General features: G+C 43.8%; 4 protein-coding genes across 6 annotated transcripts; 2 read left to right on the forward strand and 2 right to left on the reverse strand.

The window, feature by feature from the left end:
• Nucleotides 1-298: 298 nt before the first annotated feature.
• Nucleotides 299-6,780, reverse strand: YIPF1 (Yip1 domain family member 1). 2 transcript variants are annotated; one of them, XM_014280849.3, is made up of 9 exons: nucleotides 6,583-6,780; nucleotides 5,765-5,898; nucleotides 5,048-5,128; nucleotides 4,849-4,936; nucleotides 4,604-4,720; nucleotides 3,385-3,551; nucleotides 2,691-2,873; nucleotides 1,578-1,672; nucleotides 299-580 (listed from the first exon to the last, which is right to left on the reverse strand). In XM_014280849.3, the coding sequence occupies exons 1-8, from the start codon at nucleotides 6,611-6,613 to the stop codon at nucleotides 1,583-1,585; spliced, it is 891 nt and encodes a 296-aa protein (XP_014136324.2). In that variant the 5' UTR covers nucleotides 6,614-6,780; the 3' UTR covers nucleotides 299-580; nucleotides 1,578-1,582. The 2 variants fall into 2 exon arrangements, with proteins under 2 accessions (XP_014136324.2, XP_055580873.1); XM_055724898.1 differs by having other exon boundaries at nucleotides 5,765-5,928; nucleotides 6,583-6,779.
• Nucleotides 6,781-7,797: 1,017 nt separating this feature from the next.
• Nucleotides 7,798-11,915, forward strand: DIO1 (iodothyronine deiodinase 1). Its single transcript, XM_005440372.4, has 4 exons — nucleotides 7,798-8,185; nucleotides 9,819-9,962; nucleotides 11,138-11,337; nucleotides 11,813-11,915. Exons 1-4 carry the CDS (start codon nucleotides 7,855-7,857, stop codon nucleotides 11,876-11,878), a joined length of 741 nt encoding a protein of 246 aa, XP_005440429.2. The 5' UTR covers nucleotides 7,798-7,854; the 3' UTR covers nucleotides 11,879-11,915.
• Nucleotides 11,916-12,970: 1,055 nt separating this feature from the next.
• IFT25 (intraflagellar transport 25) lies at nucleotides 12,971-15,753 on the reverse strand. The gene is made up of 5 exons (XM_055724881.1): nucleotides 15,510-15,753; nucleotides 15,022-15,128; nucleotides 14,323-14,391; nucleotides 13,682-13,725; nucleotides 12,971-13,192 (listed from the first exon to the last, which is right to left on the reverse strand). The coding sequence occupies exons 1-5, from the start codon at nucleotides 15,605-15,607 to the stop codon at nucleotides 13,085-13,087; spliced, it is 426 nt and encodes a 141-aa protein (XP_055580856.1). The 5' UTR covers nucleotides 15,608-15,753; the 3' UTR covers nucleotides 12,971-13,084.
• Nucleotides 15,754-15,895: 142 nt separating this feature from the next.
• Nucleotides 15,896-22,652, forward strand: LRRC42 (leucine rich repeat containing 42). 2 transcript variants are annotated; one of them, XM_055724878.1, is made up of 8 exons: nucleotides 15,896-16,040; nucleotides 16,901-17,388; nucleotides 19,514-19,645; nucleotides 20,722-20,840; nucleotides 21,260-21,348; nucleotides 21,432-21,545; nucleotides 21,699-21,783; nucleotides 22,170-22,652. In XM_055724878.1, the coding sequence occupies exons 2-8, from the start codon at nucleotides 16,916-16,918 to the stop codon at nucleotides 22,424-22,426; spliced, it is 1,269 nt and encodes a 422-aa protein (XP_055580853.1). In that variant the 5' UTR covers nucleotides 15,896-16,040; nucleotides 16,901-16,915; the 3' UTR covers nucleotides 22,427-22,652. The 2 variants fall into 2 exon arrangements, with proteins under 2 accessions (XP_055580853.1, XP_055580854.1); XM_055724879.1 differs by lacking the exon at nucleotides 19,514-19,645 and having other exon boundaries at nucleotides 15,921-16,040.
• Nucleotides 22,653-26,037: the final 3,385 nt, after the last annotated feature.

Here is a 26,037-nt window from a genome sequence, read left to right on the forward strand (position 1 = left end):
ACTAGATAATCCTGGGTTTGCAGTTGGACTTGCTCTCAAAAGCCTTTTCCCAACCTAAATGATGCTATGAAAGAATGCAGCTAGGCCCAGGAGAGCAGGGACAGTGTAAACCATGTTCAGGTGGCGTTTGCTGCTAAAAGGACTCAGTGGCTGCATAGGGGTACCTCAAGGTGGTTCCACAGCAACACAGCAAAACCCTGTCTCACTGCCACCCCACCTTCACATTTATTACCAAATCCTCACAATGGCTTTTGAGGGGGCATACTGGGCAATTCATCCACAAAATAAGAATCTCCAATCACCTTCAGAACACTTTATTCAGAGGCAAAATAGTGCGGTGAGTGTAGATAGCATTAAAAAAAAAAAAAAAGAAACTACTGTAAAGGATTAGGATCAAGCACTCTCCTCATGGAACCAGTCAGTCTCCAGTAAGCATGGAGATGTCCATAAGTCCATGGGACATCACTGTCCTTTCTTCTACTAAAAACACACCCCCTGTTCTTGCACTTTCCATGGTCTCCAGTGAAAAAAATAATCTAAAATAAAATTACTGTACAGATGGAGAAACAGGCATTGTAATCTGAAAGAGACAAATAACTCCTGTGAATATTACAGCTCCTCACAGGCACCAGAGGATGCAGTAAGGCACATATTGATATCCAAATACTAAAATTCATTACTATCATACTGAACCTTAATAGGCACCCGGAATGAGAAACTGATTTTGCAGAAGGAGAGCTTCTGAAATTGGTCTGCATGATTAGATTGTGTCACAGCTGGTCATTTTTTATGAACATTTTTGCTAGGCGTATTTGGCCATTTAGTAATATATTTTTTTTAATCTAAGACAGCTTCTAGTCAGTAAATGCTCCAATTTCTACATACACACTTGTGGCTGGTGTACTTGCAGAGGCCTGGCCTCTGCATGTCTATCAGCCTTTTCCTGGACCTGCTCCATGTCTCATGTCTCCAACAGAACTCAAAATGTCATCTGCCGCTGGCAGTACTCCCAGCTACCAGGAAGCAAAACCCTAACCCATCCCACACCAGGAATGCAGTCCGTAGGGATGGAGTCAGCCCTGCTCAGAGGCTACACGGATGTCCCCATATACAGAGCTGTTCTGAAACATGTCACAAACACTGAGGGGATAAAAATTCAGTTTACTTTTTAATGTTAAAAGGAGAAGAAAATAAGAGTACAGTAGTTTATTGCTTAGGTTTTACCTGTGCAGTGAAAATTCTAACACACACTTTTGGGCTTGTTTAGGGGACTGAGGGGGAAAAAAACCCAACACCCATGTGACCTATGGGACTGGAGCAGGTTATTTAAATATGCGTTTCTTTGCCAAGAGTAAACTTCAAAGAAAAGAAAGATAACACGTCTCTGTTCCTCAAGAGTCTTAAGTATAGCCATAAAAATTAAAAAAACTGGAAAAAAGTTAATAAATGGTATTTATATACAGGCACCATTTGGCAAAATTGGTCCGTTAAACCCTTTTCCACTCAACTGTAGTAATGGGGAAAAGTTTTAAGATGTCTGTGGTGATTACAGAAGAAAGTTTAGAATGGATTCTTACCTTATTTATTGACTTTTTGTTACGACTGTTGTTCCATTGTGAACAGGGATAATAGGTGCAGGAAAATCCAGTTCAGGGGCATCAAAGAAGTATGCCTACATTATTACAGAGGAGAAAAAGACTGTTTAGAGAGAAACAAACAGTTCTGCTTCATCCCAGCTCTTTCTTTCCACACCCATTGTTCACAACATACAAACACAGCACTGAAATAAAAACAGAAGAGATCCACATTTGCTATCAGATTAGCAACTAAAATGGTGCTCTAAACTATACTTTTACACATAACAGCAGCTAAGGCCTTTGAAGAAGGCCTGTGATGGAAAGGATTGAATCACAGTATTTATTTGACTGTTTGCTGTTTTAACTGATGATGCTCCAGGCAGGCTCCAGTGACAGGAACCCCACCGAAGTTAGCTGCAAGTCTCCTGGTAATGCAAGAGTTGTATTATTTTTTTTTTGCCTCCCTGCATGCTGAGCTGCGAGGGAACCAAATCTGGAAGCTGGGGGAACAGAACTGAAGCCTGGATGATAATATTCTGCTTGCTGCAACAAAGAAACAACAAATAATTTAAGCACTATTCATTATGTATTTCAGTAGCATAGGGTCTTCCATTTCATAACACCAATACTTTACTAAGTTCTAGCAGGTTTATGTTTTCATACATAAAACTCCCAAGTACACACTTAATATTGAACATTTACTCATTTTAAAGGACTAAGCATAGTACTCACTGGAATAAACTGCAACTGGATACTATAAAGATTAATGCTTTGCTGATATTATGATGAATTCCAGATAAATTTAAGACTGTTCTGTGAGTGATTTTGTGGGAGTTGGACTTGATGACCCTTATGAGCCCCTTCCAACTTGAAATATTCTACGATTCTGTAATTTGTTATTGAGTTTGTTACTAGCACTGTCAAAATCAGATTGGCATCAATTTTTGCTACATTTAAAATAATTGGAAATTTTACTTTAGAAGATTTTCAGAAGTACTGTTTCTTTCTTCATTAAAAAAGATTTTCCAGCAATGAGCCAACCCCTTCTTCCCTGCACCACAACGTGTCACCAGTCACAGGAATTAAGAGATTAAAGGAAAGGCAGTGTCATACCAAACAGCCAACAGCCAGTAGGGCATGAAGCAAAACAATGGCTCCCACAGTTGCCAGTGCAATCCTCCGGTTGTCATCTCGCACAGCGGGCCAAAAGGTCATCACCAAAACAGACCCCGAAAGGCACAGGGAGAACATCATCAGGACCCAGCGCACCACTTTTTGTGGAATGATCCACAAAATCTGCAAAAGGGAGGAAAATTATTGTTAAAGAGACTCCGTGAAACAGGGATTCATTTATTTAATGCATTGTTCTATGCCATTTCATCGCTTCCAGCCAATTTGTGCACAAATTAACTTCTGCCTTATCTGATAGTCTCTGTTATTTGAGGAAAGAGTAACAACAGCTTTGCTCCTGGATAAGACAAGCATATGTCCCCTGAGTTCGGGGACCCCCTCCAAGGTCTGCTCCTTGCCAGAGTGGCCCAGAATGGTTCCTGAAGTTGCCTCAGGCTGCCTGCCAGGCTCACCAGCAGCACCCTTGCTTGGCTTTTCCCTGACCCACGACAATTCTTTACACTACACAACTTTCAACAAAAAGCTTTATTCTAGGCCAAGCAAAAGGAGCCAATTATTTGCCCAGTCCCCAAGATTTTGACCAATACAAACAATATTACAAGAAATAGCAAATTTTCTAAAGCAGGACCTTTTTGCAGGGCATCTAATAGAGGTGCACTCTTAAGGCTGTACGTACCGCTGTGGGAATGTAAACGAAGAGGGAGTAGCCATATACACACACTATCTCCAGGAACGAGTAGGAGACAATGTTCATAACTTTACTGTTCCTCCACATCAGGAATCCCCACAGAGCAAGGGGAACAAGCCAAGCGTATGCATAAATCGTTGTTGCTGCTATGGATACTGGAAATACGACAAAAGGTTAAATGTTCTACTTAGAATACTAGCCAAAAATCCAACATGTAGAAGCTTTTAGCCTTAAAACTACAAAGCTACCTTTGTAGTTACTTTCAAAATATAAAGTTTTAATTATTAATAAACTGAGAACTTTGCATTTACATCCATTTTACACCCACTACTTTGCCAGCACTTCAAGTTAGTTTAAAAGTAAAGACTCCAGAAAGTATTCTCTTGATATCTGCAATTTCTTTATTACAGTTGTGTACAAAGTGCCATTGGTTTCAGTGTAAAAGGAAGAGCATGGAGGAAAGAAAAACTTAGTTAAAAATAGAAATTCGGCTACTAGCAGCTACTGAAAAATGAGAATAGAATGCAGACATGCTTAAAAAATTGAAAGAGAACATAGACATGAGCGTTAAATCTGATATCAAAGTGACTGGATTCCCAAGTGGCAGCATTCTTCTGAGTATGCTGTGGATTTTGGAAACAAACAAAACCATGTTCCTCTGCAGGGACAGCAGCCTCCTTCATACTACAAAGACAGGTATAGACAACTGGCTCCACTCGCGAGTTCTCTGGAGCATGTTATCGGTTGAGCATCTTTTGCTTATTTTTGAGTTTGCTGGAAGGCAACGACTTCCAACCCTCAGTAGGTGATACACGTAATTTAGTAATTTTCTGTCCGAGGCCTGCAGGTTCCTAGGAGGCCACAGATCCAGAAAGGCACCTCCAAAAGCACCACAGTGACCATTGCTGGGCTTTCACTCTCTGTACAAGGGGGCATTCACTAAGGCTAGAAAAATAGCGCTAATTATTCCTGCTTGCTCTACTAAAACCCTGTAATCACTTTATGCTCTGGAGGAGTAGGGCTCTGCCAGTTATAACCCACCTTAAGGACTCATTTCACATCCCTCTAAATTTAAAGAGAGCAATCAATCAGAAGACTGCTAAATCAGAGCTGTGACCCCTTTTTGTATTACTTCATTAGTGCCTTGGAAAAAAACAAATTAAAGAAAGAAACCCACAAACTCAGGACTTATCGACTACTTACAAACCTTTTCTGAACTCGGGCACATAGTGGTACGTTGGTTTGCCCAGATGGATGAAGAAATTGGAGAGATTGCCACTGACAGCAATGGTAAAGACAAGTGTGGCACATATCCAAAATGGACCTTAAAAGGAAACAGAAAAGTTCAATAACAATTCCTCTGTCCTCTTGTTTTTTAAGTTTAGCGAGTAAAAATAAAGACAAACTCAAAACATTTAGCACAGAAGAGAACCTCTCACACCTCATACCTACCATAAAGGTCGGGATTGCTGCGGATATACAGCCTTACAAAATTCTTCCCTGGTACTGGGAAAACCGAACCTTTGATTCTGTCCAAGACCTATGAAAACATACAGATTTTTCTGTGTGAAAATCCAAGAAGGAAAAAAACCTCAATGCCTGGATAAGACAGAGGTCTGACAATAGTTCTCATCTGGAGTGGAGTATTAACCTGGTATGTGTCCACATCGAAGAATGTCTGGTAGTACTCAAATGTCCAGAAAGGGGCACTTTTCTTCTGTCCTGCAAGCAGCTGTATGGTGGGAAAGGCAACATGGAAAATGTTACAAATATTACACTATTACTTCATTTACACAATAGTTAAGTGATTTCTGTACCCGGACATAAAACAAACTTAACAGGGTGCTGCTAATTATGAATTATTTAACAGTTTCCCTTTCCCCCCCCCTTAATATTTATTAGCAGCAGCTGCCACTGCCTTCTGCCACATCATTTATAATACACGCCATCATTGGCATCACAGGTTCCTCTGGCATTGTTGATGGCTGCATTACCTCAACCCTTCAGACAAGACCTGGCTGTTTCAAAGTCTCCTGTTCTCCTGCCAGTCGCCAAGCCCACAGCAGAACCAACAGAAACAAACACAGTGCTAGGTTTTCATCTGCTGCTGCATTCATCTGGCTTATTTGCTTAGTTACATCACCACCATTTCAGTACAATTTCCTAGGCCGTAAACCACAACAGCTGAAGAGCCAACGCGCATTTGCTTCTGCCAGCTCCACTATTGAGAAAGTAACTCGTGACAGAGAAGAAGCAAGAGTTTTAAGTCACCCAGCATGAATCCCTGATGTCCTCTAGAAATCTCTCAGTGTTGCTGGCACCACCTATATGTGTGCCAGTGGAGACACTGCAGATGTAAGAGCATTACCTCTGTTTTATCGGTGTCATCGGTCCCCAGTAATTCATCATCCTCTTCTCTCCCTGGCTCCTGCAGACGGCCGTGCTGATTCTTGGGGATCTCAACTGGCTCATCAATGCTTATTGTGGTAGCATCAGGATTTGCTGCAAGCAAATTAGCTGCATCGTCAAATTCTGTAAATAAGTACATTACAAGACAGGTGATGATGATCAAGCTACCAAAATTTTTGTTCTTGTGGCTCAAAAAACTACATTAAGACCCATATGCAGCCCAAGAAAAGAGACAACACCAGCTTCAGCATGTCAGGTGCAACCTGTGTTGTACAGCCCAAGCTGGCTTGGGTCAAGCTGAACGTTTACTTAGTTAATGAAGCGTGAGGCTGTCATTTCTGCTAATTTGCCTGCATGGTGACGAACCAGCAGCACCAAAGCCCACCTCTCCTTCCCACCATCAGCCCCAGCCCAAGCACCAGCACGTCCCTGCAAGGACAAGGGGAGACTGCCTCTCTGGAGAGGCTTTAGAAATGGGGAAATTTAATATATTCTCCAAAAACTAGTCTTTCCAGACCCGAATTTATTTTCCGAAAATTCAGTCAGCCTGAAACCACACACCATTCCGCATCGCCCGCTGCCCGCCTTCAGCTGCCACCACAGCGGGTGTCACCCACAGCACAATTCCCCCTCGGGAACCGGGAGGCAGCCCTGGCGCTCCGGGCAGCGCTCCAGGGAAGCCGTTACCCAGGGACGGCCCAGAAGGCTCCCGAGGCTCGGCACGTCCCACCGCTCCCTCAGCCGGGCCGCGCTCACACCTGCCATATCCGCCTTTACCTTGGAACTTGAGGTCATCCGCCGCCGCCATTCACCCGCCTGGCCGAGGAGCAGCTCCCCACGGCCTCGGCCTTCCCGGAAGGCAGCGCCGACCCAACCCAACCGCCCCCCACCAGGGCAGGCCGCGGCCCCGCTGTAACACCGGGTCAACTGCCTCAGCTCCACGACCCCACCGCTCCCAGCAGCAGCCGCTGCTCCGCTCCCTTAAAGGGGCAGCGGACGCTGCGCCGCGGCAGCCAATCGGACGCTCCGCTGCTCCCCGCTCCCCCCCGCCTCTCGGCCTCGGCACACACGCACCGGGCACGCTCGCCGCGCCGGCCAATCGGAGCCGCTTCCGCTTTCACCCCCGCCCGTCCCCTTAAAGGGCCCGCGGTACGCAAGGCAGGCCCGGGCCGCGCCGCCTCTCTGGGCAGCGGCTGCTGTAATTGCCAATGCTATATACAGACATAGGTTACATAGTTACATGTTTATATATTCTCTTATAAATGTATCTTACATCTTCTGATAATTTGTATTTTTATATATTATCCCTATCTTTTGGGGGTATACCCTATTTTTTACATGGATCTACCCCTATATAATACCCTATATAGCTACATGTTTATATGTTCTATTATATATGTATCTTACATCTTCTGGTAATTTATAATTTTTATATATTATTCCTATCTTTTGGGGGTATACCCTACTTTTATATATATATATATATACCCCCCTATATAATACCCTGTATTTTTGGGGCATCCTTCCAACCCCAAGCGATGAGTACCGGCATGCAGCAGAGCACCAGAGGCGGCAGAGCAGTAGGAACAGGGCACCGTTGGCACAGCACATGCAGAATGCAAGTTGGCTGTATCAGCCCGGGACTCCCAGCGCCAGCATCGATGGCACCGAGCGTGCAAGCACCGAGTCCCACACATGGGGGGTCAGACCCTCAGGTACTGCTGATGTAACTCTCAGTCTGTGGTTCTGGGAAAATCCTGGTTCAGCTCCTCCAATTAGTAAAAAACATATTTGTGAATAAGCCTTGTAACGAAGCGGTTAGCACTAAAACTCTGCCGCCGCTGTAATTAACATCTTTGGTGTAGATGGAGATAGCGTGGCTGGCAGGCACCTCACGCAGATGCTGAAGTCCACGAAGAGGTGACAGCCTGCAGGGCAAGGCAGAAATGTGGCCAAACACGTGAACATTTTTCCTTCCCCTCACCCTCTACCTTTGCCCCGCTGTCACGGTGTGTTCCCATCAGAAGCAGTCAGACCTTGCCCACCACAATGTTTGGCATCAGGGCATTCCTACAAAAAATCCTGATTCTTCTGCATGTTACTATGTGTGTTGTTGTTGGCAAAACACTGATGATACTGTTCCCCAATGCCATGAAAAGATACATCCTAAAACTGGGTGAAAAAAGCAGAATGAATGAGAACCCGAAGTTCAGCTACGAAAACTGGGGTCCGACTTTTTTCAGCTTCAAGTATTTGCTCTTTGTGCTGAAGGTAAAGTGGAAGAGGCTGGAGGATGAAGCCCTTGAGGGACATCCTGCTCCCAACACGCCGGTGGTGACTTTAAGCGGGGAAGTTTGTCGCCTCTTCGACTTCATGCAAGGTCAGTAAATCAGCTGTGTAGACGGGTTTGGTTTGCTAAGACAATAACTGAGAAGAGGGACAGGCAGCTGGCATGAGAGTGCACAACACGGCAAACCAGACTCAGCATTCCCTTGATGGAAAAGATGCAGCACAGTCACTCCAGCTGTCTGCCTCTTGATTTTCAAAAATAACCCACATTTATCACCCCGGCTACAATATCCCTTCATGCCAGTACGTTTAGGAACCTCTCGCAAATGCTGGCTCTGTCTGGAAATACCATGTCACTGAAAACCAAGATAATGATTTGTTTTAGGGAGAGAAGACCTGGAACCAGAACCATGTGCAGGGATTCAAGAATATTGGCTGTCATTCCCTGTACATAAAGTCCACACCAGCTCCCTTAGCCAGCTTAAAGCCTGGAAAGCACACAGTGGGTTTTTTTCCAGATTCAAAGTGGCTAGAAATAATGCAGGAGAAAAAGTAGCTGCTGTGTACTTTGTCCACTGCCTCCCACTGAGATCTCTGTAGAACATGGAATTAATCATTAAGCTGCAGTCTTGATCCCCACGGGAGGAATGGCATCCTTCTCTAACTCTGCTTTCCTAATTATATATAGATACAGATACATATATTTATGTAGAAAATAGGATGCAAATTTGGAAAAGAGATACACAACATCTACAGGGAGATACCCTCTTTATTAGCTTCTTCAGGATATGGATCTATGTTAGCAGCAGTTTTTGAAGTTAAACCTGGCCAGAAGGAAAATCTGAACAAATTTCAGATAATTTAGCATAACCATAGACTAAAAGAGGTGCTTTAAGATCCTGCAAATTCTTTCACATTGAGGCCTTGCAAACAGATGCTAACACCTGTGGGCATACGCTGTGTTAATTTGTAAGCAACTGCACAGACACTCTTGCCAGTGGCTTGTGTAACATTAGTTTAATAAATAATATATAACCAGAGTTCTGTTTGGACAGGAAATTGCAGAAATACATTGAAAGCATGAAAGCCTGTGATGCATGACTGAAAAGTCTGCAGCTTTCACTCAGCTCAGCTAGAACCGATGCCTCTGAAAAAAATCAAGACATGTCCTGTCAGCTCATTAAAAGGCGTCAGGACTGTGTACTTGTATCTCGATCCCTGAGCTGCTGTCCTTTGAAAAACCTTGCAGATGATGATGATGTTTAGTGTTTTTTCATTTCCTTTGTACTAAGGATCTCGGGGAGGCTGTGATGTGCTGCATGCTGTATATCCATTTCAGATCAGTTCCCTATCCCAAAATGTGGCTAATTTGCGAATCGGCTCTCCTGATGAGGACACGAGAGAAGCCGCATGACTGCACCAGCCCTCCTGTATTCACTGGGCTTTACCAAGGAAAGGGTCCCCCTCCGTTAAGCTCATTGCTGGATCTGGCACAGGTCAGAGCCGCACCAGGGAAAAGCAAGCGCCTTTATGCCTGTTCTGTTTAGATGCAGATGTTCTGCTGCCAATTTTAATGTCCTAAGAAGAAAGTTATGGGATAGCTGACTTAGCCTACCATTGCCCTGGAAACTCTGTGGCAGAGGCTGAATTCAGTACACACACTCAGTTCTGTCCTTCCTCCCTCCACTATTTTAACCACCAACTGTCCTGGTTTTTTTTTCCAGATAATAGACCTTTAATCTTGAATTTTGGAAGCTGCACCTGACCTTCATTTATGTTAAAATTTGATGAGTTCAACAAGCTCATCAAAGATTTCAGCTCAATAGCAGATTTCCTTATCATCTACATCGAAGAAGCTCACGCAGTAGGTACAGTACAAACATCACAGTAATGCCTACCAAAACTTCAGACACCTATCATTCCCTTTAGGAAGTCTGTTAGCAAAGGAGGTAACTGCAAATGGAGAAGAAACCTTCCTCACATCAAAAGTTGCAACACCAAATCTAGGCACCAGTTTGTATCCCTAATTCTCCAAAGATACTAGTCACACATCTGACTTTACACCAAGGTACTCCTGCTGAAGACACTCATCTCTGTGAAGGTGGAACACATAGTTCTATCTTTACAAACTTCCTCTCAGTGTTGGTACAGCTCCTTTTGGAAGGATAAAAAAAAAAGTAATAAAAAAGCAGTTCATAGAACAAAGGTTAAGTGTACAATGTCATCATGTGTTTTTAAAAAAATAATCCATTTTTAACATGTTTCAGGAACAGGATGCAGCCTCTAATTTGAAAAATTTAGGAAACAGACTATACATGCTCCTTTATCTACACTGGACTCTAAGTAACACATTGGTGCTGATTTTATCCCAGGGTTAAGGCAGTTGTCTAAAACGTAACATTTACAGTTTTCAAGTTTTCTAACAGTACATCACTCCCAGTAGCTGAGAAGCAGGTAATAGTCATCAAAACCTTTTACTAGTTTCTGCTTTACTAGGAAGAGTTGTATGCGAATGTGCGTTTGCATACTCCTGCAAAAGGAAGGGGCGCTTTGGCTCAAATGTTTCACTTCTCACAGATCTGGAAGTATGTTTTATTGGCTTAACTAGCAGGGTCAAGCAGAATGAACAGACACCAGCTCATAGCACTACTTACCATTATAAAATCCTCCCTGTGCCAATAATTTTGACAAACTGTACCCAAATAGGATGTATGTCCCCCACCTGATACCTTTCTAGGGTTGATTTATGTGGGAAAATTTCAGCTAAAATACATCAAATATTTCCAAATCCAGGGCAGGGGAAAAATACAGTTTACTGAAATTAAAGAAAAATAAAATAAATCTTGAGACCATTTATTTCAAAAGCGGTAGAGCTCTCATACTCTGAGGGGGGGCGGGGCTTTCATTTCACAGCAAGTTTTGGCATTAGGAGTAAACTGCAGTATTCTTGTAACACAGTTTTTTGGGATATGACAGGGTACATTCCCACCCTCAACAGATATTCAAAGTGTTCCTTGCTAAATCCCTTTCTCATTTGTTTTAGATGGATGGGCTTTTAAAAACAATGTTGTTATTAAAAATCACAGAAGCCTCGAAGATCGAAAAATTGCAGCACAATTTCTTCAGAAAAATAATCCTTTATGTCCAGTGGTTTTAGACACTATGGAAAACCTGAGCAGTTCAAAATATGCTGCATTGCCAGAACGACTGTATCTACTTCAAGGAGGGAAAGTCATCTACAAGGTAAAAAATAATAACAAGCACAATATATTGAGATTTTTTTAATTCAAAATAATTTGAGGATGGTTTACATTTAACAGTCAGCATTTCGTTCTTTTCAGGAGCTAAAAATTTCACAATTCACTGTAACAGTGGAGAGAAAAGGACTTGCAGCAAAACCAGTCCGGGCCTTTATAATGTACATATTTTATGTACACTTCAGTCTTGCTCAAATATTTATCTTTTTGCTCATTAGGAAACCTAAGTACATCTAAGCTGTGAGATCCAAGAATGCTTTCCAACTCCAGGATCCAGTTACACTGCCCTGTCCCAGTTACACAGCAGGGTATATAACCCGTGCATACACCATCTCCCATTCAATGGCTGCCATGCAAAGGAAGCCCATGCACACCCGCACACAGTTCTGTGCAACAGCCAAGCTCTAAGGGACTTCTGCTTTGACTGCTTGAGCATCACTATGATTTTATTGCCTTTGCAGGGAGGAGTGGGGCCTTGGAATTATCACCCCCAGGAAATACGTGCCATCCTGGAAAAAATGAAATAGAAAAAGAAAAGGACTTCAGAGTAAAGATGGTCTGGATAAAAAAACCTCAATTAATAAGTTTTCATAGACATGAGTGTAAGGAAGAATTTAAAAATAATATATTGAGACAACAAGAAAAAGAATACTATGTGTACATCTAAAGAACACCTATAATGTGGTTCATCACCTCTTTACCTAGGTTTTCAAGTCTCACCACAACCCCAGCTACTGCACTGTAGTATCTTACTATGCTTACACAACATGCAGTGATGAATAGTAGTTGGGTCCATTGAGCTGTCAGGACTGGATACCAACGCTTACATTTGTAAGGAATATTGTGCAGGATGAACTTCAGCGTGGTAGCATTTGCAAAAGTCGACTGGCATGCAAAACAACTGATTTCACGTTATTAAGGTTCTCTTTCTCTTGTATACGTACAATTTTCCTAAATAGTCACTTCCACTGACTTCAGAAGGCTTCTGAATAAGACAATCTCTATTTACATTTGTTTCTATTGATATTTGTTATGACAGTCATAGCATAAAGCACAGGCGGCTGTGACCCGATTGTAGAAAATATTTGTAGAAACAAGAAAAATAATCTGCAATTATTAAAAATCTATCAGAGCATTTCATACAGCTTTCGATTATTTACCCCCACCCCTCTCCTTCCTTGGGTTATTTCTAAGCGTTAGTAGATGTTTATATTCATCCTATTAATCTCCTAAGTTTGTGTTGATGAGAAAGTTGCCAATTTAAGAACTTTTGAAGGATTTGTTTGACAGTAGGAAGTAATACCCCCCACCCTTTAAGTATTTCACACTTTTTTTTTCTTTCTATTTAACTCAAGAGTGCAAGGGAAATTTTTACAGAACATCAAGTTTTAATTCATACATTTTGAAAGCCTGATATAAACATACTAATTTAAACAGACTCAGTTATGCTGAAGTGTTCTAGGGTAATGGTCTAGATTATAAAACTAGAAAGCTGTCACTACAATTAACAATAGTACTACACTTAGGTCAGACTCTATGATCTTTAAAGTGTTTTCCAACCTATGTGATTGCATTCTGTTACATACATTAAAGTAGTGGGGGAATACATACTACATCCATACCTTCAAAAAACACTTTAATACAAGGTTTTAATAATAAATATTCTCTGCACTACAGATAAAAAAATGTAACTTCTTTATAAAAAAAACCTGATGTACAAATTTAAGTGGAACTTAAGTGTTTTCTGCTGTGCCCTCTGCCATCACCCGGTGCACTGACACAAAATGATCAAAGGCTGATTTGATAATGAAACGCAAGTAAGTGGCTTGGCAATCAGGAAGCTGTAGAAGGAAAAAAAATGTTATTGCATTCTCTGTAGTAACACAACAATCAAACAACTTCTGCAGAAGTTTTTTAGACAGAAGGATCTAGATATTTCTGCATCTGTTTTCAAATTACACATAAATCAAGCCCTTTCAATACCACTAGCCAGCTTTGGAGTTTATTTAGATGACAGCAATTCAAAAAATTCCCTTCCCTCCTGAATACTGCAGCCTTAAAGGCAACAATTGAAGGAGGAAAGATTGCCACACTTCTGAAAAGAGCTCTCTCACATAGTTAGGAGCACTAGGCAGGTGCAATTTCATACCCTAATCTACAAAGGAGCAGTCAGGAAGTGCAATTTCATATCATGACCTACAAATTCCTGTATCTAACATCAACCTAGCAATAATAACTGCCAATAAAAACATGTTTTGGTTTTTCACGATTTCTCCCCAGTTAGTCTAGACATCCCATTTCATGAACCGCTACTGACTGTAAATACTCACTGGAAATTCTTCCATTTGAAGCTGTCCTTCTGTGTGTTGCAAATCTGGAAAATGTATTTTAAAGCAAATAATGAAGAACAACGTGCAATGCTGTGAGAAGTTTCCACTGGACTTCAGAGTCTGAGAGAGTTTAAGAACCATGAACTTACACTGCATACAAAAATTCTTCTTTTTTTAAACAAGGTGATTTAAGAGAACAAAAGAACAAATACTTTTTGTAATATCCCAGTGTGTATATATCCCACTCATTACACTGTTTTATAAAATGTCACCCAAGAGGCATTAAAAAAACCCAAAACAAACAAACCAAACAATGCAGGAAACGGCTGTTATATAAAAATGGCTATATACAGGAAACTCTATTAGACTATGTAAGTCTGTTTTTAATTTTTGGAACATAAAAGCAAATGCACAAGTAGTGCTTTTAGCCCTTATACAGCATTTTACATCTCCAAACTGCTACAGAGACCAGCAGTGTTCACAAACTTCATTTAAATGTGCCTATTAAGTTAATATCTAACAAAATAATCATCAAGCCACACCTGACTACTCAGCAAGTAGACAGGGGGTTAAAATGACTCACTGGAAAAGATCAACATTATTCCCACAGATTCCCTGCTGCTTCAGATTCACAATCTTACCTTTTTCAATGCACTGTTCAAAATCTACTGGGTCTTCAGATATGCTTCTTTCAATCCTTAAGGTCCGCACTAAAATACATATGAAGCATCAATACAAATTCTGATTCTCTTATTGACAATTATATTTAATCCATCACTTTTCATCTACAAAGCACTTTAAAAGCACTAATTAATCCATTCTTCCTCTAACTTCTGGGTCAGGTAATACAACCACCACCCTCGTGTTCCAGGTTGGACAAACAGTAAATTTTCAGGACTTTTATGTAGCCTTTGCTCATGCTCTGACCTTGTAACAGTCCTTTCTGTTTTTGAGCTCACGTTTTCCAAAAAAGACTAAGAGAGATCTGTCATACGAAATTATAAAAATCAATATTAAAAAAAAATCATTAAAAGAGTAAGTATTGTAGTCCTGTCCATTAAATTAGAACTGCCATCACTGTGCAATAAAGCAGTTAACTATAAGCTCAATACAAGGTGTTAGAAGAACAACTAAGTGCTGGTGGGGTAGATTTTGTATTTTTTTATTTATTTATGAACAACTTTGGACATGAAGGACAATTACTTTGTCAAGTTTCACCTTTATGAACCTGGTAAAAGCAGCTCCTTACAGATTATGACATTACTGTGAGAATGTACATGTAGGCACAGACACCCACCTTAACAAGTACATATTACCTACTGCGGCACATGAAATCTTACCCAAGTAACACTGGATCGTGACTTTGCCGATTTTTACACATTTAGGAAAACCAACAATGAATTCCTGTGGGAACATGCCTGTCGTCGTCCAAAACGTTTCTGAACTTCTGTGGAGAGACAGGACAAAACCCCTGCATCATTTCCATCTACAACCATCCTGATGAAACATTGTCCTCAAACAAACAAAAAATAAAGCTGCAGAGCCGTTTTTACTGGGGGTACTTTAAGCAAAGCCCGGTAAGCACGGGGGAAGCTCTCCGCAGGTATCAATGCTTTGACGTTCAGGCTCCGTTCCCGAGCAGCACCTCAGGAGGACTCGGAACCTGCGGGGGTCCCACAGGTTTAAAATAAATACGTAAAAGTTCAACCGTGCTGCAGCAGCAGCGGGCAGGCACAGGCCAGGGCGCGGCGGGGAGGGCGGCACCGTGAGGGACCCCGGGGGCAGCGGCCGCCTCCCGCCGGGCCCGCGCCCCCTCCGGGCCCCTCACCCGTCCAGGACGCTGCCGGCGGGGTGCTGCTCGTCGCTGGAGGTGGCCAGGACCAGGGCAGCCCCCGCCGAGCTCAGGCACCAGTCGGCGGCCCTCATCCCCGGGCGGCGCGGAGGGGAAGGCCGGGCCGGCCGCTGCCAGGCAACGGCGGCGGAGCCGCCCCGCCGGCGGGAGTGCGCGGTGCCTGCCGCGGGGTCCCGCCGCCTCACAGGCGCGGGGCAGCCAGAGCCCCGCCCGGCGCCCCCGGGAGCCGCCCGGCCCGTGCCCCGCGCGGAGGGCTGCGGTGCGGCGGGGGCGGGAGGCCGGGCAGCTAGCAGCTCGCCCCGCCAAAGGCCGGCGGCGGGCGGACAGGACCCCGGCGCAGCCCCCGCCCCTCCGCCGCCGCTCCCGGCATGCCCCGCGCCGCCCCGGCCCCGCTCCCCGCCCCCGGCGCGGCTCCGCCCGCCGCCCGCGGGCGCTGCGGGATGGGCGGCGGGAGCGCCGAGCCGCGGCCCGGCTGACGGCGAGTCGGGGCGGCCTCTCACGGGGCAGGTAGGTGGGGGCCGTGGGCTGCGGGCAGCGGGGCCGCTCGGTTACCTGCCCCACGGCGGGCGGGCGGGCTGGGGCGGGGACCCTTCCCCTTGCGCCCCTCGGGGCTGCGCCCGGGCAGGGCCGATCCACTCACAGACCCCCCGCGCAGGGCCCGGTCCCTCCGGGCTGGGCCCGATCCCCTCGGTTCCCTTCCCCCCGCGCAGGGCCCGAGACCCTCAGCACCCCCAGCCCTCCCTCAGGCAGGGCCCGACCTCCTCCCGCCCGGCAGGACCGAGCCCCGGCCCCTCATGGCAGGCGCCGGCAGGACCCCGTCACTCCCCTGCCCCCTGCCATGGCCCTCCGCCAGGACCCCTGCGCATGAGCCAGACCCCCCCGGCACCGGCTAGGCTGGCCTGGGGAAGGGGCGACAGGGAGCTCCCCGCCCTCCCAGGGAGGGCCATTCACCAGCAGGCTCCGTTGCCCTGCTGCAGTCAGCCATTTGCCCTCCTCCATCCCTGGCCTGCAGCAGAGCTGTGGGGGTCGCTTCCCACACAGCCCCAGACCCCCTCCCGCTGCCCGTGCAGGGCCTGGGCCCAGCCCTGGGCCTCTGACGGGCACCAAGCACAGAGAGGCAGGGCCCTGCCAGAGCAGAGGCCCTTCACCTCGCTGCCAGCCCTGGGTTCAGTTCCACTCGTCTGGTGTTTGCGGTTTGATGGCAGACGGCACGCAGCCCTCTTCCACACTGCCTGCCCTTCCGTGTGCTGCAGGGTTACGTGACCCTGCTTGGGGCACTGGGGAGAGCAGCCAGGGTTTGGGGGTCTTTCCTGATGAGTGTTTTCTTCTGTGGCTGTTCTTTACCTGTCTGCCGTTTGTTTTTGCAGAACTGGTCCAGGGGAATGTCTTACTGTCTCCACTCAGAAAGCCACTTGGATACTGGGCCAATATACGTGCGCGAAAATGGGAAGCTGCACATGGTAAATCAGGATGCAGGTGGCATACAGAATGTCACTCCCAAACCGAGACCTTTTAGGCTATTTTCCAGAGGATTTTCGGTGGAGCTTTGTATGAACAGGGAGGATGATAGGGCGAGGAGACAGAGGACTGATCATTTCATCTTCACGTACACTAAGGAGGGGAACCTCCGGTACTCGGCCAAGTCTCTCTTCAGCCTAGTGCTGGGTTACATTTCTGACAACGTTGATCACATTGACTCGTTGATTGGTTTCCCAGAGCAGATTGCTGAAAAGCTCTTTTCAGCTGCAGAAGCAAGACAAAAGTTCACAGAACCGGTAACGGGACTGAGAGCTCTACAGAAGTTTACTGAAGCATATGGCAATTTGGTGCTATGTTCATTATGCTTACGGAATAGGTAAGTGTGTTCAGTAACAAGTATTGTCATCTGCTACAGCTTTTGCTAGCATGCTTAAAGCTTCCCTTAAATTATTCTCTCTCAAAATAATAATTAAAAAAAATAATAATCTCTCAGGCTTGTGACACCACCACCACTTAATGAAATAACCGGAGCCTTATCTGACTGTTCTGCTCACTTCCTTTTGTCCCATTCCTTTCCTACAAGCGTAGGTGTTGGTTTCATTCTAAGTTACAAATCATAATACAGGTAACAGATTACATCAACTAACAGGGGATTTTATGTGAAGGATTAAACCTGCAACTGTTTTTTTAACAATAATAATCGGCACTTCCTTAGCAGTCTCTGTTTAATGCCTTCTCATGTATTTCATGGGATGACTTTGTAATTGCTGTTTATAAGCATTTCAACATACTTAGCTGACAGTACAGATAAAATACACCCTTGCAAATTGGATTTCTTTACTATAAGCTTGCCACCCTGATTAATTTTGGGGGCTTGGAAGATACACACTCGTAGGGAAGTTACATACTTTGAAGTCAGGCAGGTTTTACCTTAGTTTATTGCGGTTCCCATCCCCATATTGAATATGCTTCAACAAGGTTCTGATTAGAGTCTAGCACCAGTTTTTCCATCTTCTCAATGTTGTCCATGCTGTCTTTCACTAAAAGAGACTCCTATCAAGTTTAAAACTGGAATATGTTTTTGCTCCTGCTGAAGTCTTTCCCAGTAATATAACCAGTCTATCTTCCATCTGTACACTTGAAAAAGGGACAGTTTATCCAGTTTAATATCAAAGTACAGGCGTATTCATCTCAAGTGCCAAGGGTGTTCTGAGCACAGTAGGAATGTTTGAGCAGAGGTCAATTATCCTTTGTTTTATCCTTTAAACCTACTCCCTTTTTATCTCTACTACAGATACTTTTTATGGGCTTAAATCAGAAATGAAGTTACTTCTGGCATCTTTTGCCATTACAGAAAGCTGAGTTAAGTGTCGAGTCTTTGAAATCCAGGAAGTAAGGTATTAAGGCATTTTCTGATGAATCTTATTTCTAAAAGAGCCCGCTCTTCTCTTCACAGCTCTGCTAGTGGTATCTCTCAAGAATTGGCTTGTGCTCTGACTATATGTACTGCCTTCCACATAGCTGAATTGCATGGCAAAGGGATTTGGTGGGGTAGTTTGATAGGTGTACTTGTAGTGGGAGGATATTAAGGTCCACTTATCTGCATGGCCAAAGAGATGTTCCTTGAGGGATCACATTAGTAAGTGCCCCTCATTTCAGCAGCAAAGATGCTGACCTGAGGGTTTGTCTTGCCATGGGGAATAAAAGGTAAATTCAGAAGAGATTAGTGAATTTGGGGCTTGTCTTGCCATGGGGACAGTAAGAGGTAAATGCAGAGGAGGTTGGTGAGGTAGTGACTGCTACGTGCTGATTACTGCATACTCATGCATGCCATTCTTTAGTGGTTTGTTCCAATCTCTAAACCTCCTACTGAATAGTTCCAGCACAGATGTTTGCATGGCTGTGGAGTGAATCAGATCAGGGAACCAACACAGCTAAAAAAATAACCCACTGAGTAACCTGCCTGGGGTGTAGTCACAGCTCTAGCTGGAATCCTGCAGGTGTCCAGTAGGACTTTAATCTCTAGTGAAGTATTTTATTTATGTATATAAAAAGTAAAATTTTGCGATTTGACAAACTATCCTGATAGATTTGAAGTAGATTTTAAACCTGGATGAACATGGGTTTGTCCGCACACTTCTTAGATACTGAGGAAAAACAGTCTGTGAAGTTGGTTTATGGTAAATCAGAATATATATTTTGCATTATTCAGAAATAATACAATAATAATCTGTAAAGAGGTCCCTAATTGAGATGCTTGCAGGTTGAAGTCTTAATTGATTGTCCAGTATTTTGAATCAAAGCAAAACCTTGACATTCGTTCAAGGAAAAGCCTGGGAATTCAGGTATGTTGTGTGCAGACCGCACATGAAAAGGTAGTTAGGACAGCTGGCTAATTTCTGTCAATTTTCACATAGGTTCACATAAGAAACAACTGTATTATAGGTATCATCTTAAGTGCCTGAACACTGATAGTTTGGGTTTTTTTCCCCTCTTTGCAGATACCTGGTTATCTCTGAAAAGCTAGAAGAAATTAAGTCTTTCCGGGAGCTGACATGTTTAGATCTCTCCTGTTGTAAACTGGGAGATGAACATGAACTGCTGGAGCACCTCACCAAAGAGGCTCTGTCTAGGTATTGATTTCTTGACACATAGCTAAAAATGACACCTTCTTTTCCTATTACTAAGGAGTTCAAAGAATCAGACTGTGACTTTAAAGGCAAGTAGCAATGTATATAGGTTTGAAGGTTTTTGTTGTTCATAAAACCAGTTCTTGAGGTAAACAAAATACAGAATTTATTGTACACAAAGCACGTGATCCATCCGGAGCACATACTGAATCATAAAAGGTCCTACAAATGTCCAAGATAATTAACTGTCTCATGTTTTTAAATGAACTTTTTTATAATTTCCATTGGCCAGGTAAAAACTGCATCTTAAGCATTTGGAACAGTTTTACATTTTTATTTTCTTTTTTAAGAAGGAACTTTATCGGCCACATTTTTAACCAAACCAGTGTTCCAGATAAAGATTTCTGCGAGGAGGAGGTTGAATATTTAGTTAAACATTTCAAAATAATAAATTTTGTAATTCTGTTTGACACTAAAGATTGAAAACCAGAAAAATTTGGAAATCCATAGGCAGGTTGACTGCTAATTAGGGGACTGCTAATTTTGGTGCGTTTTGCATCAAGGTTTTGTCTTGAAGCGCTCTGGAGAATATTTTAGTGTTATGTTTTCCCCTTGAGATTTGTTCATCTGTGTTACAATACCTTACTGCTTACTTAAAATCATTACCATATCTCTTACCAAATTTGTCCTTTCCCATTTGCCAAGCAAAAATGCAAAAAAACCCCTCTTTTTAGTTTAGTGTGGATTGAAATTGGCAGCCTTGGTTTAAAGAATTTCAGTGTATAAAGAGCCTTATTGTCTCTGTTAGCAAATGCTTGTGCTCTAGGATTGGTTTGTGACTGGAGCTCTGGGAATAGCTGGTCAAGTAAGTGCTTCTGTTGAGCTAGCAGAGGCAATAGAAAAATATTTTTTAGTCCTACTAACCCAGGCTTCTTGCTTACTGCTTTTTAGTAACGTTAACAAAGTAGGCTGAAGGGTTGGCACTGGAAGACCCTAGCCTTCTGACACAGGTTTAGGACATTTTGCAAAACTGTCTAAAATAGTGACTATAAGCTATGTGCTTGTGTCTCTCCTCCCAGCGTAAAACGGCTTCTCCTGAAAGACAACTCTTTATCAGATGCAGGCCTTCGCAGAATGACGGCACCAGTACGAGTACTGAAAAAGGGACTTGAGAATCTTTTGGTATTAGACTTGTCCTGTAAGTACTTCATGGTTTAACATTAGAACCAACCTGTATCCTTTCTGGTAAAGAATTTAGCCTCCTTAATACTGAAGGAATGCAATTAAACTGATGATTCCTATGAGCCAAGTACTCAACCCCAAATGTCACCAACAACTTTCCAGAAGGCACAGGTCATACCTGTAGTCTCAGTCACTTGCTACTAACATAAATATTTTTAATAGTTTGTGAGCTGTTATTGTAAATATTTGTATTCTGATCATTAGAGGGGGAAAAAAATCAGTTTTGACTCACTTTCAAAACACGAAGCATACTACAAAAAAAAAAAGGCCAAACCCCCTTGTTCCAATATCAGCTTTTGGAACGAATACATTCTTGGTATTCTGATCATCTTTCTCTGCATCTTGCAAGTTAGTTAATTATACTTGGTCTTACAGGTAACCCTAAAATCACAGATGTGGGAATTGGATACCTTCTTTCCTTCAAGAAATTGAATTGTTTGGACATTTCTGGGACAAGTCTCAAGGTAAAAAAGCATCTGCCTAAACATACTGGACAAGTGTAATCAAACGTTCTTCCCCTCTGACTGCTTTTTTCCCTTTTCACTAGGACGTTAATGCCGTCATCAAGCGGATCCAAATACAGATTGGCCTCGTTCACTCAAAAGTGCCCCTGAAAGAATTTGATCATAGTAACTGCAAAACAGAGGGCTGGGCAGAACAGGTATGGGGTTTTAAGTCTGTTCTGCTCTCTAGAAATTGTCCTTATGGAGTACTAAAGCACTGAATAGGAAAGAATAAGGGCTAAGAGTTGTTTCAGGTGATATTTCTGTAAATATTACAAGAAACGTTCTAATCCCTTCAAATGTTATTTCAGACAGTTTTGCAGTGGGAGCAGGCAGTTATGGAGGCCATCAAGCCACAAGACAACTTGAGATCCAGGACAGCAGCTCTGCACTTCTGTACGTAACTGCATAGAGACCACGTAGTTTATTTGTTTTCTTTTCTACAAGGAATATTTTCATACTTTTGGGTTTGTTTTTTTTTAGTACAAATAGCATCTCAGGTGTGTAATTTCAACCATTTGTGTAACTGCATTACAATGTGTTTGAATCTTTTCATTTGTTAGACTGCTGGATAACTTTTGAAGTATAGCATGGCAGCATGCTTAGGGCAACATAAAATGACTGGGTTTTCTCCTTAACATAAACGTTATTTTTCCCTCTGTACATTTTGGCAAAGCAGTCAGTATGCCAGGCTTGGTCAAAACACTTGCAACACAAATATGCATTTTACAGCGTAATTCTGGTTTTCCCAAAATCTAAACTTGATTTTTCTTTCCCTGTAGATGGCAAGACACACAGAATAGAGGAAGTAGTCAAATGCAAGCTGGCAGAGGCAGAAACAAAAGCATCTGGAAATTTGCAGTTTTATAAGGAAAAAGTTCAAAATTGCCATTTACCTTTGAAAAAGGAGGTTGCAGGCAGCCATGAATTAAAGAAAAATAAAAAAAGAGTTTTGGCTGAACAAGAGAGAGAAAGGACTTCCAAACAGAAGCATCTGTGCCTCACTGTGGAGGACTGGGATTTGTTAAATACCTACTGAGTCACAAAGAAGTGGGTCTTTTGTTTGTTGTTTTCTTGCTGATGACAGGATTTAGACATACTGAGAGGGAGTAACAAAGGAGACCAGTATTGTTAAATCTGGTTGCTGTGATATGCTTGTGGGTTAACATATGCTTGGGGAGGGACAGGGTCGAGAAGGCTGACTGTACTACTGTATATTTTCAATACACAATTTTTTCAAATAAAGTTTTTGTTGTCATCCTTAACTAATTCTTCTGACGCAGGTATTATTCACAGAAATAGCTGGTCCTATCCCTCCTCCTCTCTTGCCTCCTGAGGGGCAGGAGGCTAATCCCTGCAGCTCATCTGAAATGAAGCAGCATTGTGCTTGTCAGGTGCCCTGGGACATCAATAGTGCTGGTAGAACATAAACCTCAGCCTGTAAGCACCAGGCTGTGCTGACAGAGCTCTGACAAAGAGGAAGCAAAGAGGGTAAGCACAGGCCCCAGGGGAGGAAGGCAGAGAGACAGTAACCCCTCGGTAACAGTTACTGCAGAAACCCAAGTTAGAACTCCTCTATCTCTCTCATTTTAGCCCAGGAAATGAAAGCTGAAACCAGGTTACTGTAGAGATCAGACTCTCCAGTTGTAATATATTCTCCTTTATAAGCAAATTCAGTGCATTTGGGAGCATTCTGTGGTTTAAAACCCACCCTCAGTTTGTGTGCATGCCTGCAACATATTAAGTACTATCCCGTTTAAAACCATCCAGAGAAGTTTATAATTCAAATATGAATTGCACATACTTGCTGTAAAAAACCTAGATACTCATTCTGTATTTGTCTGAAGCCAGGAGTACAGCTGTAATGCTGCAGGTGTGTTCGTCACTGAATTCCTGCCCTGAGAGTTTCCATCAAAATTGGCTGAGGTGCACAGTGCCTGTGGGCTGGGCACTGCAACTATCACTGTGCCTGTACGCCTATAAGACCAAGAATTTACTACAGGTTTCCTCTACTAGTGCTTGTTTAGAGGATATCTCCCTTTTACACTGTCGTTTGCCGTAATTCAGCAACAAGAAAAGCAACACGTCCTCGGAAATCATAAAGAGGCCCAAGAAAACGAACTTCACCTCAAAAATGCATAAAAAGCGGAACCCCTTTCTCTCTTTGTTCACTTATTGCTGAGTTTTCCTCGGAAAAGGACTACACACAAACAGAACAAGCATACTTGCATTCAAGCCCTACGGTTTTTTCCCCAGAAACTCAAGGCTATTAATAGCTTCCACTGACGAAGCTTCAGCGCTCTGCTGAGACAAATAACGGCACAAATAGTGACTTAGCAAAACAGCGTCTCAACAGGGAGGGAGGTGACTGTAGTGCTCACGTATAAACCCCCCCCCCCTCCTGCAGCTGGCTTCTGGTTCAGCAGCCACCACGGATTTCTTTTGCCAGCTCTGCCACCGCTGTGGAGATCTGCTCGTCTGACCGCGGAGAGATGCGTGTCTCGGAGAATCGCATACTCCGTTTCACATCAGCAAAGCAGCTGGGAGCTGACGCCTTGAGCCGGAAAATAGGCACATTGTGATTTGACATGAACGGTCTGCCCAGGTCACAGGCTTGTCAGTAAAATAGCACAGTACATCTTTCCTTTTTGGAAGAGGTGTTTTAGAGCACTGTTTCTTATGTTCTTCGTTCCTGGTACAATTACTCCTTTTCTGAGGTTTCTTGCTAACCAGCAGTCTTCCTCTTTTAAACACACCACTGTGTAAATTTTGTCCTAGGAAGACTTGGACACACTTACCGCTATGTCCTCAACCCACTAATCTCTCTTTATTGCTCTCTGTGAGGCGCACAGCCTCTGATGACCAGGAACAAGGCAGTAAAAAAAAATTACAGGAGGCGGCTCGTTCTGAAATCGATAGGCTCAGCCAGGTGCCTGCTTAAACTGCCTGCTGCGTCCCTGGCTGTTTCCAGGCTGGCTTCTGAGTCTTGCTGCCCACGGACCGCTGTGTTTCGTGTCTTCTCTTGGCTAGTTCTCTTCACAGGTGTAAATCCAGGGCAGGATGAGTCCCCTGTTCCTCTCTCCTAACCTGAGGCCGTTAATTGCAGCTTTGGCCTCCCAGGAGCACTCACCGTGAAGTGATACAGGGACACCAGCCAGACAGCAACCCTGGGGCTCTACCCTGCAGGCACCAGGTGGGTCAGCTTCCCTGACACCAGTAAACCTTTACGGGCTAGCTTAGGTGCAGAGATCACATTCCTGACCCCATTTCTTTGTGGTTCAGCTCAATTACAAAGCTGAGAGATGGCAGAGAGGAAGACTGCATTTGGTTTCCTCTTTGCAGCCAGGGATACCTTTCACGTCCCCTAAGCCTGTCTGTTCCCTCAGCCTCCTGCTGAAGGAGAAAGAAGGTGGCACAGTAATCTTTCCTGCCTTAAGCCAGGCATTTACCTTCTTTATCATGTCTCACAGTAAAGTTAAGAATTCCGAGATCTCAACACTGTCCCCATCTAGCCAAGGCAAGCCACCATTTGAACTCTGCTGCAGTGGAGAAGCATCCCTCCACACAGCAAGCACAAACATCCAACTCCCCACGCTCACACGTTGCGTGCCCCGACTCTTTCCTCTTCACCCTTGGGAGCATCTTAAAACTTGGCAGAGGTAAGCTGTGGCAATGATCAACAAATATTGGACTGGGAGAATACAGCAGCTGCCACATGGGTCAGTCTAATCAGCATCCTCTTCCCAACCACAGCAAACATCAGAGGCTCCAGAAAGTCATGGCTGTCCCAGTATCCTTGATATAGAGCAAAGTGGGTTTTTACCAACCACATCAGCCGGACCCTATGCTGAGCGTCTCCATATTTTTTTAACAGCTGATTAGTTCAGTCGTTACCAGCTACAGTTATTCTGTTATCCACACACAGTTCCCATCACAAGGGATAAGATTCTTCTTCCTCTCCTCTCCCACCTTCCTTTGACCACTGCCCCGCAGAAGCACGCAGCAGTTATAGCCCAGCTGCCTGCTCCCAATGCAGTGAGTTTTCCGTGCATCTTCCCACTTCAAAGCCAAAGAACAGGCAAGGAGCCCATGGCTGAAACCCACCGGAATCAGAAGAAAGCTCTTCTTCCCCAGGAAGGAGAGGCTGACCCAGTACTGCTGCCTCTGAGTCCCTCCTCCTTCAGCTCCTCTTAAGAAATGCTGCAAGACTTCCTCACTGGTCATCCCAGAACATACTTTGGGGTAACATGAGGAACAACAGCAACTACAATTAGCCAGGCTTTGTTTGCCAACACAGCCTTGTTGAGGCGTTAGATGTCTGTGATTCTCCTGCAAAAGCGTGCATCTCTGTTTCAGGCTTTGACTGAAGCTAGAAGCTTGCAAATGAGAAACGTTTACCTAGAAAACTCCTAACACCTCTCTTTGGAGCTGCAGCGCTGAATGCACCACGCTAACATTTTACAGGCACAGAGAAAGCAAGCTATCCATCCTAGCCAGGCATGGAGAAGGACAGGTTATTAAATGCAGCTTTAGAAGTTTCCCGTAGTACCTGTTCCGTTACACAGAGTTTTGCCATCTCATTCCAAGTGAAGTATGAGTCAGTGTACTGTAAAGCTGTTTTAAAAAGATTTCTCAGATCTACAGCTGTAT

This window comes from Falco cherrug, chromosome 12 (genome assembly GCF_023634085.1).
Source record: "Falco cherrug isolate bFalChe1 chromosome 12, bFalChe1.pri, whole genome shotgun sequence".
In the NCBI taxonomy this organism is placed as follows: domain Eukaryota; kingdom Metazoa; phylum Chordata; class Aves; order Falconiformes; family Falconidae; genus Falco; species Falco cherrug.

Excerpts from the sequence above, each read along its gene's own strand:
- YIPF1 (XM_055724898.1), bottom strand. The coding sequence starts at position 6,613 with ATGGCGGCGGCGGATGACCTCAAGTTCCAAG. Across the intron at positions 4,937-5,047 it reads TCGATGTGGACACATACCAG|GTCTTGGACAGAATCAAAGG; the intron begins GTTAATACTCCA and ends ATGTTTTCATAG. Across the intron at positions 4,721-4,848 it reads CAGCAATCCCGACCTTTATG|GTCCATTTTGGATATGTGCC; the intron begins GTAGGTATGAGG and ends TTTCCTTTTAAG.
- IFT25 (XM_055724881.1), bottom strand. The coding sequence starts at position 15,607 with ATGAGGGCCGCCGACTGGTGCCTGAGCTCGGCGGGGGCTGCCCTGGTC. Across the intron at positions 15,129-15,509 it reads GCCGGCAGCGTCCTGGACGG|AAGTTCAGAAACGTTTTGGA; the intron begins GTGAGGGGCCCG and ends GTCTCTCCACAG. Across the intron at positions 13,726-14,322 it reads TGAACAGTGCATTGAAAAAG|ATTTGCAACACACAGAAGGA; the intron begins GTAAGATTGTGA and ends TACATTTTCCAG.
- LRRC42 (XM_055724878.1), top strand. The coding sequence starts at position 16,916 with ATGTCTTACTGTCTCCACTCAGAAAGCCACTTGGATACTGGGCCAATA. Across the intron at positions 17,389-19,513 it reads TCATTATGCTTACGGAATAG|ATACCTGGTTATCTCTGAAA; the intron begins GTAAGTGTGTTC and ends CCCTCTTTGCAG. Across the intron at positions 20,841-21,259 it reads TTTGGTATTAGACTTGTCCT|GTAACCCTAAAATCACAGAT; the intron begins GTAAGTACTTCA and ends TTGGTCTTACAG.